General features: G+C 52.5%; 1 protein-coding gene across 3 annotated transcripts in view; it reads right to left on the reverse strand.

Moving 5' to 3' along the window:
• Positions 1 to 15308, reverse strand: part of SUSD4 (sushi domain containing 4) — an 89728-nt gene that overhangs the window by 34451 nt on the left and 39969 nt on the right. For 2 of the 3 annotated variants that reach the window (XM_045982064.1, XM_045982065.1), the window contains one exon: positions 4885 to 5097. The exons of the other annotated variant lie outside the window; for it this stretch is intronic. In XM_045982064.1, coding sequence (XP_045838020.1) covers positions 4885 to 5097 — 213 coding nt within the window. The remainder of the gene's footprint in view (positions 1 to 4884; positions 5098 to 15308) is intronic. 3 annotated transcript variants of the gene reach the window in all.

Consider the following 15308-nt stretch of genomic DNA (forward strand, 5'->3'; position numbering starts at 1 on the left):
AAAAGGCCTTGCAGAACAGTGGGGGACGAGCTGGGGCCACACCTGCTGGCGCCTCCCTTCGACCTGATCCGCTCCACGCGGGTAATAACATGACAGAACATGCAACCGCCAATACCACACAGGCCCCCACAGGTAGGTGACCTGCCTCCTGGAAGCAGGTTAGAGCAGAATACAGACTCGGAAGGGGAGGCAGCCAGCCCAGCGTCCGAGGCGCGCAGGAACAGGGAGTCCACACAGAAGATGATTAAGAGATAAAATAAAGTGGATAAATTATAACCCACCACTTCGAACACGGTCTCCTCCCAATTCAGCGTGTGTCCCCGCATAACCTCGTGCCGCCAGCCCGGCGGCATACAGAGCGGTTGTGCTCCAAGCTTCGCAAGTTTTAAAAATGAAGCAAAATCCAAGAACAGCGTTTTGACAATCACAGAAACTTTCTGCAAGAGTTTCTCAATGCTCTATGACTGGGTTTCTCAGCCACTCCCAAAAGCCTTCTGGATCAACCATATGGTTGGAATGGTGTCAGTGGGAGACTTGACCATGAACTGTTGGCTCTGAGGCCTGAGCCCAGGAGTCCTAAAGCTGCGGAGCGAAGGGACACCAGCAGCCCACGGCCATGAACACCGGTGGCTTTAAAAAGCACATCCCGGGAGTTTTGATGTGGGATTGGGGCTGGGTTTACAGGGACCAATGAAGAATCTGACAACAGACTCTAGAAAAGAGAATGTCAGCAATGGGGTAGGCTCGGGCTGAAGGGAGAGCACGGGATGTAGCCATCTGCTGCCTTCCCAGGGTCATTCAAAGTCAAGGCTTGGGTGTGGTATCTGCCTTCCTATCCAGATTAGCTGGAGAACAGGGACTGCGCCCCTGCATTCTCCCACATGCCCTCTGCACTCCGGCACTCCGCACGTGGCTGGCAAAGAAGAAATGTCGAGGAAGTGGGACCGAACAACCCCCATCATCCCTCTGTCTGCAAATTTCAGCAGGAAGCGTCCTTGCTGGAAAACTGTTCTGGTTCTAGTTCGACCTCTCATTTTTGAGCTTCAGACTGTGGAAAGGGGTTTCCAATCTCTCACGTTTAGCCAATAATTTTTCTACCAGAATAGACAAATTCCCCCAAAGTCAATGCCAGAATGATCTCAACTGGAGTCACAAGGCAAGTGACAACTTCGCACACCACTGCTGCCTTCTTAATGGAAATGGGAAATCACATTTCTCAGTAGCACTAACGCAGGCATTACTCACAGCAAATAAAAACACCTTTATCCAGGCGCCCCTCTGTAAAACCCCAGCTGCCAACTGACCCCATGGCGCTGATTTACGTGACTAAGCCACTGGTCCCCTGACTGGCTTCCGACTTCTCCATGAGCTAACCCAGGTCCTTAGCAGGCAGCCAGCATCAGGGAGTAAAGCCAGTGGGCAGAAGGGACACTAGGGCCCGTGGGCACAGGGCCGCTGGCTGAGCAGAGACAGTGGTCACTCACACGGAGCACCCTGGACTCCTGACCAGATGCCTGTGTCCACAGCCAGGAGCTGGGGGCTGCCACGGGGCACATGGCCCAAGGATCCCAGGGTGCTACGGCCTCCCAAGTTCTGCTTGCAATGGACTTACCATGGGGACTGGCTGCTAAGTGACAGAGACACGCACCGGCCAGGAAGCTAGGAGCAGGCACAGAAGCTACGGCCAGGAGGCCAGGAGGGCTGTGGTCCGGATAAAGGACAGAACCAAACAGACCAGCTGTAGCTTCACAGGAGTCAGCCCCCCGGAGCTGGGCTAAGATCCTACCCTTGGCATCTGGTGCCTGATGACCAGATGAGGGGAGATTGAAAGACGAGCCTGGCCCAGCCAGCCATCCTTAGCCAGACGTGACTATGTACCTCTTATCTATGGAAACAGATAAGCCAGGATCTTTAGTGCCCCAAAACGAATACATATAATCTTCATCAGTTCTGAAGTTTCAAACAGAAATAAGAGAAATTTTCTACAGTATGAGTGCATCCCATCAGCCGAAAGAATGTTTAAAAGCCGCTCCAAAAAGGCCGTTACCAAGGATGACAGGTAAAGCTCCATTGGGATCTGACTCTGGCAGGAGTGGGGGACATGATCAAACTCTACACAGACAGACACAAACGGGCACTTAGAGGATGCAACTGAGAGGTTGCAAAGCTTCCACTTTGAGACATCCTCTCTCCTCAGACCACCCCATCGCTGCATCTGAGTCCTGCTTGTGTATAGGGGATTTAATAGAAACAAGTCAAAGAGGGGATATTAAGGTGATGACATTAGTTAGCACAGAGCAGGGTCCTAAGGAGCAGAAAAGGCAAAGTTCTAAGAATACATATCACGACCAATATTTACTGGCCTTTTTAAATGTCGGTTATATATGAACATGAATCTGATTCCTTCAAGTGCCAACTTCTGACACCTATTCTCCCTAAGAAGTGTTTCCAGGAACGTGACTACATAATCCACCCTGGAGACGCAGCATTCATATCCACACAGGAAAGGTGCTGGAAGTCTTGCTATAAAGGATGTTGTTGGATTTTGTTTACACCTGCATTTATAACACTCGAAATTCATCCATCCAACCATCCATCTGTCCACTGGTGACCCACTGAGCACCAGCCACAGGTGCTGGGCATGGAGAGTTAGGAATCGTACACTTGCCACATGGAGAAGGCCGCTAACAAGTTAGCAAATCCGTGAGCTAGAGACTAACATGCAGTGATTGCCACTCGCATGAGGAGGAACAGGTGCTGAGGTCACAGGGACCTACCAGGGGCCCCTGGAATCCGGGTGCATGGGACAAGCACCCTGAGGAGATGATGTTTATGAGGCAGGGCCACATGGGAAGGTGGCCTCATCGCGCGGGTCTGGAAGAAGGCAGCTTCAGGCAGAGGGAGAGCAGGTGCAAAAGCCAGGAGAACACATGTGTCCTTAAAAACACACAGGAGGGGGACACCCGGCTGGCTCAGTCGGTGAAACCTGCCTCCGGCCCAAGTCATGATCTCAGGGTCCTGGGATCAAGTCCCACATCAGGCTCCCGGCTCAGCACAGTGTCTGATTCTCCCTCTGCTCCTGCATGCTCTCTGACATATAAATAATAAATAAAATATTTAAAAACCCCCCCACACACAGGAAGGTCCATGTGTCTGTGTCTGAGATACAGCGAGCAACGGGAGATGAAGGCCTTATAAGTTGGGGCATACTTCATTAGGTAGTTAGGACAGGGCTGGAAAGAGGTTTTCTTTTAGATAAGCTCTGTTTCCCAGGATGATAAAACAATAGAAGGCCTTTGTCTCCGAGCAATATTCTCGGAGCCTGCGTGTTCTGCTCATCCTGGTACGTTCCAGAGTCTGTCAGGGTTTTAAATGCTGAGTATCTTGGGCCAAAGGATTTATCAGGGAAGCTGATCTACAAAACCAAATAAACTTTTCATTACTGAAACCTTATGGAAACCACAGCCTGCATGGGCTGCGTATAGCAGAAAATATTCATTTATTTCTAAAATCCTTTTTAAAATTTGTTTTGATTTTCAAGAGAAAGCCTGTGTAACCTGCAAGACGGCAAAGTTAAAGAGGAAAAACCACACGCCTATCTCAATAAATATAGAAAAGCGTTCTATATCACGTGACACGGACTCCTAACTGCAACACAGGGAGCACCTTCCCTACACAGCATCTACCCCAGTCCCACAGCACCTGTTCTGAATGGTGACACTGACCATTGTTAATTGAAGTGTAGTTGACCAACCACGTACTCTTGCTTTTAGGCGTAACCACGGTGATTCCGTATTTCAGAACTTCCGACAGTGCCGCCAGGGGTGTCCCCGCCTGTTCCCACACACCGTGGTCACAGTACCGCAGACAGTACTCCTGGGCGCATGTTCCCTCCTGCGACCCACCTCACAGCTGGAGCTCTCTCAGCCCCACTCACCCACCCCTCCCACGGCCACGTTCATTCCAAAGCTTCTCTTACTTGTTCATTTGTTGTGTTGTTGCGATTCCACCTGTCACACACACCTGTCCTTCTCTGTGTGATTTAGTTCACCTTAGTTCTTTGTTTTCATTTTGACTCTTTTAGAAAAAGACCTCGAAAATGAAAGCAGAGGCCATGCATGCTCTCAGCTTGGGGAAACCTTCGCCTGTGCTCAGTGATGGTCAAGTTCAGTGCTTTGAAGACTTCCATAAACACGGTCTATGCTAAGTCCGAGGAACAGTGAGCTGTCAGGATCAAGAAAGCTCCGTCCACACCCACGGTCAGGGGTGGTGGGCAGGGAGACGGAGCCCTTGCCCGTGCCGGCACTGCCTCCCGTGTGTCAGCCCCCTGCCCGCCGCCAGGTAACCTCCGAGCAGTGTTCTGAACTCACACGCACCCACGCAGCATGAACCACATAGAGCAGACACCGCCACGCTTGCCAGAGGTAGGCAGGTAACTCGCCATGACGAGAGACCATGGGTAACTGCTGGAAATAAATGCCCGCTGTGCCGCCCTGTCTCCCTATTGAACCTCGCCTGGAACAGATGCGACGGTGACTAAGCGGATCTCCCGAGTACCACATGTCCCCCCTGCCTCCATGGGCAGGTCTGAGCAGCATGTACTCTGCTTTCTCAGGCGCCGGGGCTGGGAGTGCGCGGCTGGCTAGGGACGCAGCAGTGAGCACCCCTCGTGTGACCTGAGCTGCTCTCCTGCCTCAACGGAAACCAGGACCTGGGTTGTCATCGTGGTAGAGGAGGAACACGGTGACTTGTGACACCGAGCCTCCTTCGTCCCCGGCCTGGCCACAACGCTCTCCTGCCAGCACGTGGGGTAAGCCCCTGGGCTGGCGTGGCTGGTCCCCACAGCCCCACGAGCAGCCTCCACAGATGGGGCGGGCACTTTACCTTCTTGTGCACAGAAGGGCTTATCGCTGGGGATCCAGCCGAGGGTTCCATTGAGATGTCTCACACACAGCCTCTTTGCAGGGCCCTTGAGCGTGAACCCGTCTTGGCAATGAAACTGGGTGACAGACCTTTCAAGGAAAAGCCCTCCACCGGGTGTCCTGAAGCCGTTCTCGGGGACACCTGGGTCAGCACACACCGGAAGATCATCCAATCCTACATTGACAGAGAGAAGAAAAGGAGCCTCTGAATATGCGCTTCCGAGGCTGGGGCCCTTCCTGCATCCGTGACGGACACTGTCACACACCGTGAACACCTAGCCACTCCAGTCAGCCCAGAACGTCTGCATTCTGCTGTGTGCTGCACTGGCTTCTTGCTTAGAACAGAGCCCATTAGCATCCTCCAGCCCACGGCCGACCACAGCCCTTCACGGAGGCTCGGGGAGGGGCAGAGGAGAAGGAAGCCACACAGGGAACCACACTGTGCAAGACGCTGCAGGGGGGTGAGGCGGGAGGGTCGGGGAGGAGGCGTGGACTCTGAGCCACCCAGCGGGACAGACAACATTTCAGGGACAGAACCAAGGATGTAGGACTGGCAGGGCTGGCATTCTCAAGGGACAGGCCTGAGCCACCAACACTCGTCTCCTCCCCGCCCCTCACGCCGGCCCCACCTGCCAGGCCTCATCCAGACTTCCCCAGGATCTGGGTACCTTCCTAACCTCCCAGCCACCCTTTCTGTGCTCCAACTGCCACCGGTGCTGAGCTGGGAGCCCTCCGAGGACGAGTCACCTGTTCATCTTTGTGATGTATCCACCACTGCCCCACGTCACCCCCAAGCATGTCCCAGGGAGGAGTGAAGGCCCATGGACTCCCACAGACTCCACCCTCACCCCACGCAGGGGAAGCGGTAACCCTCAAATGCCGGGCTATGTGGAAGCAGCGTGGATCCACGGAGCAGGATGGGCATCCTGAGGGTCCACAGATGAACCAAGGAGGGACTGGGATCAACACTGCTGGGGGTGGACAGCAGGAACATGCTGGCTTCGTGTCTTCAGTTTGCAGCAGAGTGTAGGGTGCCCCCTCCGTGGGGGCTGGTCAACGTCAACCCTCGGAGTCTGACAGCCTCAGGTAGCCCCAGGGGGCTGGGATACATGCAGAGAGCAGGGGAGGGCTGAGGCCCCCAGGGAGCCAGCCAGAGGGAGGATGGGCCAGAGGGAGGCGGGGACCAGTGGAGTGTGGATGGTGGAGCACAGCCCTTCTAGCAGGAGCCCCGGGGGGATGACGCAGGGGGAGCTGGAGACGGACCCTGACCCTGACGCCGCATGTGGGCCCAGGGCTGAGACTTGATGCCTGCAGCAGAGATGTGGAGGAACGGAGACTATTGTGCTGTTTTGGTTTTTCAGGTGCAGCGGACACAAGCTGTGATGTTCGTGTCAGGCACACAACACGGTGATGCGGCACGTGTGCGCGTTACGCTGCGGTCACATGAGCGTGGCTGCCATCTATCACCACACTTCGCTGTGACAACAGCACTGACTGTTTCCCGTGCTGTGCCATCCCTCCTGGGACTTATCCTTCCCATTCATGGAAACCGGACTTCCCTCTCCCCATCGTCCATCCCTCTCTTCCCTCCCCTCTGCAGCCACCAGTCTGTTCTCTGTACTCAGGGCTCTGCTTCTCCTCTTGTTTTGCGTTTGAGATACCACAAAATCATAAAGTATTTCTTCTCTGACTGACTATGTCACTTAACATAATACCCCCTGAGCTCCATCCGTGTCTTTGCTAATGACAAGATTTCATTCCCGAATTGATGGCTGAGTAATATTCTGCTGTGCATATACCACAACTTCATTATCCATTCATCCATCAGTGGACACTTGCCTTGCTTCCATACCCTGGCTACTGTAGATAATGTTGCCATGAACATCGGGTGCAGGTTATCTTTTTTGAATCAGCGTTGTCATTTGCTTCAGGTAAATACCTAGTAGCACACTTGCTGGATCATAGGCAGCTCTATCTTTGACGTCTTGAGGAACCTCCACACTGTTCTCAGGAGTGGCTGCACCAGCTTGCATTCCCACCAACAATGCAGGAGGGCTCCCCTTTCTCCACATCCTTGCCAACATCTGTCGTTTCCTGACTTGTTAATTTTAGCCATTCTGACTGGTGTGAGGTGGTGGTATCTCACTGTGGTTTTGATTTGTATTTCCCTGATGCCGAGTGATGTTGAAAATTTTTTCATGTGTCTGTTGGCCATTTGGATGTCTTCTTTGGAGAAGTGTCTGTTCATGTTTTCTGCCCATTTCGTGACTATATTATGTATTTATTTAGTTTTTAAAGATTTTATTTATTTATTTGACAGAGAGAGATCACAAGTAGACAGAGGGGCAGGCAGAGATAGAGAGAGAGGCAAGCAGGCTCGCCGCTGAGCAGAGAGCCCGATGTGGGACTCGATCCCAGGACCTGAGATCATGACCTGAGCCGAAGGCAGCGGCTTAACCCACTGAGCCACCCAGGCGCCCCTTGACTATATTATTTAATCTTTGGGCGTTGTTTGAGTTCTTCGTATACTTTGGATATTAACCCCAGAGACTGAGATTTGAACAAAGGCATGACTGGGAGCAGACCAGTATCTCAGCCCCTTCGCACCCAGGCAGAGGAAGGACTTACACAGAGCCCTCAGGAGGCAGAAAGACCATCAGAATTACCTCCCGGACCCCAGCTGCACCAGGATCTGGAATATGGTTTGTGAAAAGCAGACCCACAGACCAGGTACTCTCTGGGTGGGTGGGGGAAGGGCTGTCCTCCTGGAAAGCTCTCCAAACAGCTCTGAGAAGCCAGTCCGGCTCCTGAGAGGGCTACCAGTTGAGGTATGTGGAGTCTCAAGGCTGCAGAAGATACTAAGGACCCAGATGCATGAATTCAGGGACCAAAGGGACAGTGGCTGGGGGGAGGGGAAGGGTTAAGAGAGGCGTCAAGGACAGCTGCCAGGTTTGGGCGCTGAGACTGCACACAGAGAGAGGGGACGCGGTGAAGACCGGCCTGGGGACCAGTCCCAGTGTAGCAGGTGGATACGATGAGTGTGAGTCCTCAGGACACCGAGGCCAGGTGGGGGAGACCAGCTGGAGAGCCAAGTTGAAGCCATGATTTTCTGAGCTGCATGTATGCACAAAGGTGGCGGCTGAAGGCACAGCTGGACGGCCTCCTGGGAACACACACAGGGAGAGGACGACACATGCCTCAGACAGAGGCAGGCACCAAGGGCATGAGAACACAAGATGGCCTGGGCAAGGCTGCAGAGGCAAGGAGAGGCGTCTCAGCGCCCAGGCAGGCAGCTGGGCAAAGGCGCAATATGCAGCCGCTGGCTGTAGAGGGAGGAGCCAGGCTAGCAACAGGGCTGGATGGGCCTGGGGAAGCCTGCCTCCCCATGTGTCAGGGGGAGGCTGCAGCGAACGTGCACTGCCCATTCATAGTGCTGCATGGGGACAGAAGATCACAGGGCACAAGCCATCCCTGACTAGGGTCAAGGGAGGGGCTTCCCTGTTACCACATTAAAATTTGAGAGTGAAAGAGATCTGAACCCGTGTCCACACAGCAGGGAGAAAGAAAGACTGCAAATGAGGAGCAGATGGGGAAGCAGGCGTGTGGGTAGAGAGAGGACCCAGCCCTATAGGAGGGCCTTGACTTCCAGTAAGGCAAGAAAGGTTTTTTCAGAACCCCCACTGAGGAAAGGATGGTCCCCATGGTGTATCCACCCTCTGGGACTAGCTTACGGGTACCTCCCCAAGAGCCATCCCTCCCTCTGCAAAGTATGACCAGAGCCTCTCTTCCCATCAAGACACCTGTGCCCAGCTCTCTGAGAGCACCCTTCACACTGGCAGTGTTGTGCTCTGCCTCACAGCCTCTGCCACTGGGCTGTGAACTCCTGGGTTTGGAGGACCATGTCTTATCCTTCACTTCCAGCATGCCACATGTGCTGCTAATGAAGGACAGAGAGAAGGAAAGAGGGAAGGATAGAGGGAGGGAGAGAGGGAGGATGAATGGATGAATGGATGGGTGGGTGGGTGGGTGGATGGAAGGATGGTAGATGGATGAATGGTGGATGAATAGATGGATGGGTGGATGAATGGATGTTGGATGAGGGGACAATGGAGGGTGGATGGAAGGGTAGATGGGGGGATAGATGGATGGAGGATGGTGAACAAGGGGACAATGGAGAATGGATGGATGGGTAGGTAGATAGATGGATGGGGGGATGAGGGGATGGATGGATGGGGGATGGACGGATGGATGATTGGAGGATGGTAGATGGTTGAGTAGGGTGGCTGAATAGACAGACAGATGGTGGATGGGGGTGATGACAGAGAATTGATGGATGGGTGGGTAGGTGGGTGGGTGAATGGATGGATGGATGGACAGATCACTGATGGATGGGTGGATGGTGGATGGGGGATGGGGGATGATGGAGGGTGAATGGATGGGTAGGTGGATAGGTGGATGGATGGGGGATAGATGGATGGTGGATGGTAAATGGACAGTGGGTGGGTAGATGGGTGGATGGATGATGGGTGGGTGGATGGATGGATGGATAAATGGTAGATGGATGAATGGATGGATGGATTCCACAGATAAGGGAGGCACTAAGTGCTCTCCCCCAGCACAGACAAGCTTTCTCCTACACCTTCTTACCCCCTCCCTTCATCCACCCTGAGTGGACTGAATGCCTTAATTTTTTTACAACCTTCTTCCCATCCACCTCTACTGCACACAACGCCCCCTCCTCCGCCCTCTGCAACATAGGGCCAGAGGTGGGTCTAGGTTGGGACTGGACTGAGCCATGTGTCTCTCTCTCAAACACACACTCTTTGGGCAGTCACACCCACTTACAAATGAGCCACAGTGATCACCAATCACAGGCACAAACCCTCAGCTTGTCACACCCCCTACCCCAGGCAGAGAGCCACTCTCCGTGAGAGGAGAGATAACCCAGGTGAGTGCTGAGCCTCTGTGAGCGCCAGCCCTGGATCCATCAGAATGCCTCCTGTTCTCACAATAAATGGGAAAACTATGCTTTGAGGACAGAGGAATTTCCTCAGGGACCCAGCTCTGTGTTCTCCTTACTTATTCCTTCCCTGCCCCCATCCCCTGCCTACAAGGGACCACAGTTAGCCTCTGAATCTCTGCATCCAGACAGTCCGAGGCTCAAGATGCCACTGGCCAGGCCCAGCCACAGACAGGAGTGAAGAGACAGCTGTCAGAAAGTGGGATGGCGTAAGAAGAGCACATGGTTCACTCTGGACACCTCATCCCATCAAGCGAGAGACCACCATCTTCCATGTCTTGCCAGAGCTCCATATGCCACTCTTCAAAGTACCCTGGAGGGTCAGTCCCCAGCCTCAGTCACATCTCCATAGGCTGTTCTGGCATTTCCTGTAACATGGGGATCCATCCACCAGATGCACACCCGTGCTGGGGTAGTTGTCCTGCTCAGAGGGTCTGGCTCTGGGAACCTGCCCTCCTGGGCTCCAAATTCTGCTTTACAATCCAGCAACCACAGGTTAGGAAGGAGAACATAGTTCACAGGATGATTTCCAATGTTTCTTTTGGGGGACATGGAAGGAAAAGGGAAGATCCCATTTTAGTAAGTCCTGGAGAGAGTATCCCCTAACAGTTCCTCCTAAATTCAATCCAGAACATAACATATATGTACAAGAGACATTTCACATGTCAACTTGACTGGGCCCTGGGGCGCCCAGACATTTGGTCCCACAGTATTCTCGGTGTGCCTGCGGGGTGCTTCCGGATGAGATCACCACTAGAGTCAGTAGACTGAGTAAAGCAGACTGCCCTCCCTGACGTGGGTGGGCCTCATCTAATCTCGTGACCTGAACAGAACTAAAGATTGAGTAAGAAAGACTTCTTTCTTTCTGTCTGCATACTCGGGCTGGCACATCAGTGTCCTCCTGCCTTCAGACTCAGACACAGGCTGGAGCGCACATCACAGCCCTCCTGGGCCTCCGGCTCACCAAGCGGAACTTGGACTTCCCATTCTGCATCCCTGTGTCAGCCGGTTCCTGGGTGTGTGTGTGCGCATGTGTGTGAGAGAAGGAGATAGTGCTCCTCCTTGGCCCTGTGTTCTCTGGAGAACCCAGACACATGCAGTCTGCCTAAAGCTACACAGGCACTTTAAAGAGGCAAAGACATGAATGCCAGCCATCCCCACACCCCAGGGACACTATTTCTCTCTGGACCCGAGTCCTGGGAAGCAGCCTGCAGGGTGGGGCAGCACCTGGTGCCTGGGTCTGCAAGCCCATCCCAGAATCCCAGCCTGTGACACCCTCCTAGACCCTGGCATCTGTGACTGCCCGAGAGACCAGAGCTAGGACTGTAACTTGGGTTTGGCTTCTGGGCAGAAGGTGAGATCTCCTCTTTCCCTTTTCTTCCGACTAAAAGCAGGGGCAGTGACAGGAATGTGGGTTCTTCACCCCAGAGAATAGCATCCCAACCTCAGGTTCATTACGAGGGTTAGAGTTCGGAGTCTGTTGAAACCCACCAGCCCGTTTTACTGTGAGCAACATAAGAGTCTCTGGAAAGAATCATAAAAATAAAAGCAGTGTGAAAAGCAATCTTTGGGCTTATTATAACTGAAAAGTCATATTCGAGAAAGGAAGACTGTATCAAATGCAGCCAAATCAATTTAGAAGTCGGGCTGGTTTCCATTTCTCTGTAAACTGCTGGGTGAGTCTTTGGAGGAAGGAACAGAATAGAGACAGAGAAATTGATTTTGTATGCACTGACTTGAGGAGAGGGTCCTGGGGCAGATAAGAAAAGTGCATCCCTGCCAAGGTGAAGCTCACGTGTCTGCACATCTGAGCCAGGTTCCAGAGCCCCCCACACTCACTGTCTGCCCCACTGGTGGGCATGGGACCACAGAGAAGCCGGGGTCTGAGGCCTGCCCCACCCTGGAGAGGACGCTGGGGGTGGGGGCCAGTCCGGTCACTGGGGCGACCTAGCCTGGGGCTCATGGCCGCTCCCACTGCTGCCCCAGCAGGCCTTTCATGCAGCGGGGGCTCACATCGTCACGACTTTGCAAGCGCTTCAAGGGAAAGGACAATTTGTCAACGCTTTGGTGTCTCCATACCTATTCAGACAGGACTGAGCAAACAGCCGTGGGGAAGGGTTCATCACCACACAGAAAAGAATCCTCGTGGTTCCCCAACCCTGACACCTCCTGGTGCACGGTCTCAGGGAGATGGGACTAGGGAAACTTTTGTGTGACCTGACACATGCCAACTTGGGGCAGCCGGCCACGGAGCCCCCACTGACAACAGTACAGCATGGACGACCTGGGCGGTGAGAGCCTCAGGAGAGGCCGTAGCTTGGAGCCCAGGGAGCAGCTCCTGACCCAGAAGTAGCCAGGCAAGGCGCAGGACTCCTGCCCTTCGTGGCCCGGAGTAAAGGCAGGGTGGCCCAGTGACCACGCGTGAACCAAAGAGTCCCTAGCAACATGACAGCTCCCATCTGGCCAATCTGAACACACCGGGCTTCCCCTGCACGGATTTTGCTTCTTCTCCTCACCAGTGAGGGGGACAAAGTCTCTGAGACACGAGTGCGACATGGGTGTGTCTCAGCCAGGGAGGAGCCCTTCCTCCTGTCATGTCAGGGGAAGACCCTCGGAACACCTTTCCTAAGTTTAAAGACCCTGGAAACTTAGGCACCTGGCTTGTGGAGCTATAAGCACCAACACGAAGCCACTGGGCAGGTCCTCAGGGCCTGCGGGCAAGGGGTGCCTCCGACCACCTCCGCACCACCACAGACGCCCTCTTGGGCTTCCCTCTGCCGCAGAAATCCCATCTCTACGTGGCCTTTACTGATTATTCCAATGAAGGTGGGTATGGAGAGCCTGCCTAATTCCAGAGCTAGGGGTGTGTCTAAAGGCATTATCAATGACAAGAGCCACAGAGACGACGCTGAGGAAATGACGTCAGGCAAAACCTAACCAGCAAATAAATCAACCCTCAATACCAATATTCTCAAACGCAATGCCCTACACAGATGGTGGTCGGGGAACCTGGAACCACGCGCTTGCCAGAAGTTTCCAGCCACCTCAGAGCCAACCAAACACCATCTACACATTTGGGAGGCCCATCCTAGGCAGGGTCAGGCTGGGACACTTGGAGGACCCCCCTCCCTGATGAAAGACATCTTCCACGGAGTGTGGGAAGGACCGAGCAAGGTGGCCCTGGGCTACTGTGGACTGGAGAGCTGAGCCCACCCTGGGCCTACCACCTTGCCAGGAGAAGCCAGGTGGGCCGCAGAAGACCCTCGCAGAAGTTGGAATTCAGGAAAAACAGCAAATTAACAATTTAACACTGTTAAAATTATAATTAAAATCGATGTGAAAATGGAATCTGCTTTACAAAAATTCACTTATAACTCATATTTCTGCAACAAAATCATTATTAAGTGGTTATTCCACTTAATAATTCCAGTCCAGGTGATATCCATGTTTGGCCGAAATTTCAGCTCTTTGTTTTTAAAAGGAAAAGGGAAGGAGGAGAGGAGGGGTTATTATAACCTATTTACACACTCATTGGGTCAACATCCAGTGCCGGGCACTGGGGGAAAGCTGCCGACGGGCATTCACTCAACAAACCATGTGAGCCCGCCCCCTCCCACCCCAGAAAGCGAGCTTACATTGAGGACTGACCAGAGTTTCTGATCTGCAGGTCATAGACTCACAGCAAGTCACAAAATAAATTTTAAGGGTCAAAACAGGCACTTTTTGGAAACAAAGTAAAAAAGAAAAAAATCAGAGTGCATTCCACACAGTAAGGGGGAGAACTCTTTCGTATGGTTTTATTAGTTGTTAGTCTGCAGTGGAAACGAGATTTGTTTCCACAGTTCACAGGCAAAAAAAGGTTTGAAAGACCCTGCTTTAAATATACCCTACCCTGTCATTCTATTTCCACACATAAATTTACTTAAATAACACAGACGCTCCAGGTTGTGGAGGCAGGCTGTGCGCTCTGTATCCTGACGCGGCGATTCTTCTAGCTGTGTGCTCTCGGGTAAGTTACTTCACCTCTCTGTGCCGCAGCTGTGCTTCTAGAGCTACTGACAAATATAAGTAATGTGATACCAGCACACGGTAAGTTCAAAACAAGCATAGATAACGTCATTAATATGTTACATCATTAATATTCAACCAGTTCCCTCAAGAACAAAAATATCTGACTTCACAAAGGGCAATCGCCAGATTTCCTAGAACCACCTTCATTTCCAAAAATATTCGGGCTCTTTTCTGAACTTGCCCTAAAGATGTCTGCAAATTTTGGCTGTTGAACGTCAGAAGGACAACAAATACTTCCAGAATGCTGTCCTCGGCAAACAGTCAAGAGAGTCACACGGAGCCCTGGAGTTGGCCTTTTGTATATCATGAGCCAGACTTGGAGAGGAGGGCGGTGGGCAGCACGAGATGGCAGTCAGACTCCCCGGCCTGGGCACAAGAATGGGCACGCTCCTGGAGACCAGCGAGTCAGATGGAAACCAAACAGAAAACATGCAGAAAGCACTTGAGTCCAAGAACAGGTTTGGGACAGATTTTCTGATACAAGATAAAAAATGCAACAAAGGTAATCAAAGCCTTGTAAGTTAATTTTGTCTGTGAATATGGCATATCATCATGCCACAGTTCAACACGGCATCCCTTTACATATTTAACAAGCATCTGGAATAAAGGAACACTGATCACTGTTACTATTTATTAAGCTAAAGAGACTTCACTGAAAAAGCAGGATCCCCTGGGAAACACAGCCACAAGGCCAGAAAGCAAGACCAGGCGCGTGACCATGGAGCTGCTTCTGTGTCCCAGCATGGTGCACTGCTGATCACGGAAAAGTCACACCTGCCACATGGTGTGCACACCCACTGCCCCGAAGCCCCTGTGGCCTGGGGACATGGCGCCTGCCAGGCCCCAGCCCGCACGCAGTGCCCCGCAGGGAAGCAACTCTCCCCCTGGGAACCGTGAGAATGCTTCCCTGTTTCGAGAAGTATCCAGAGATGAATACAAAGTCAGCTGCGTCACAGCATCTAAGTAAATGCAGCAAAAGTAAATCTTAATGGCATAATTTAGACTTGATTAAAATGCATAAAGACCACAGATGTGGAAGTCGTCGCTCTCCCCATCTGATGCCAAAACTGATATTTTCCCCCTCTTGATTTAATTCGCTTTGATTACCCAATTATTCCAAAACCCTCTCACTCGGTTTCAGCTCCTATAAAACTGATAACAGTGCTAATGCCTAACGTGGTTTCCACTCCAGTTTCAATACTGCTCCGTAAATGCACGACCAACACGACCAACACGACAGAATTACTCCAGACTGCATCACAACATGGAGAAACAGACAAGCCTTTCTATAGAAA

The sequence above is a fragment of the Meles meles genome, chromosome 17 (assembly GCF_922984935.1).
Source record: "Meles meles chromosome 17, mMelMel3.1 paternal haplotype, whole genome shotgun sequence".
NCBI lineage: Eukaryota > Metazoa > Chordata > Mammalia > Carnivora > Mustelidae > Meles > Meles meles.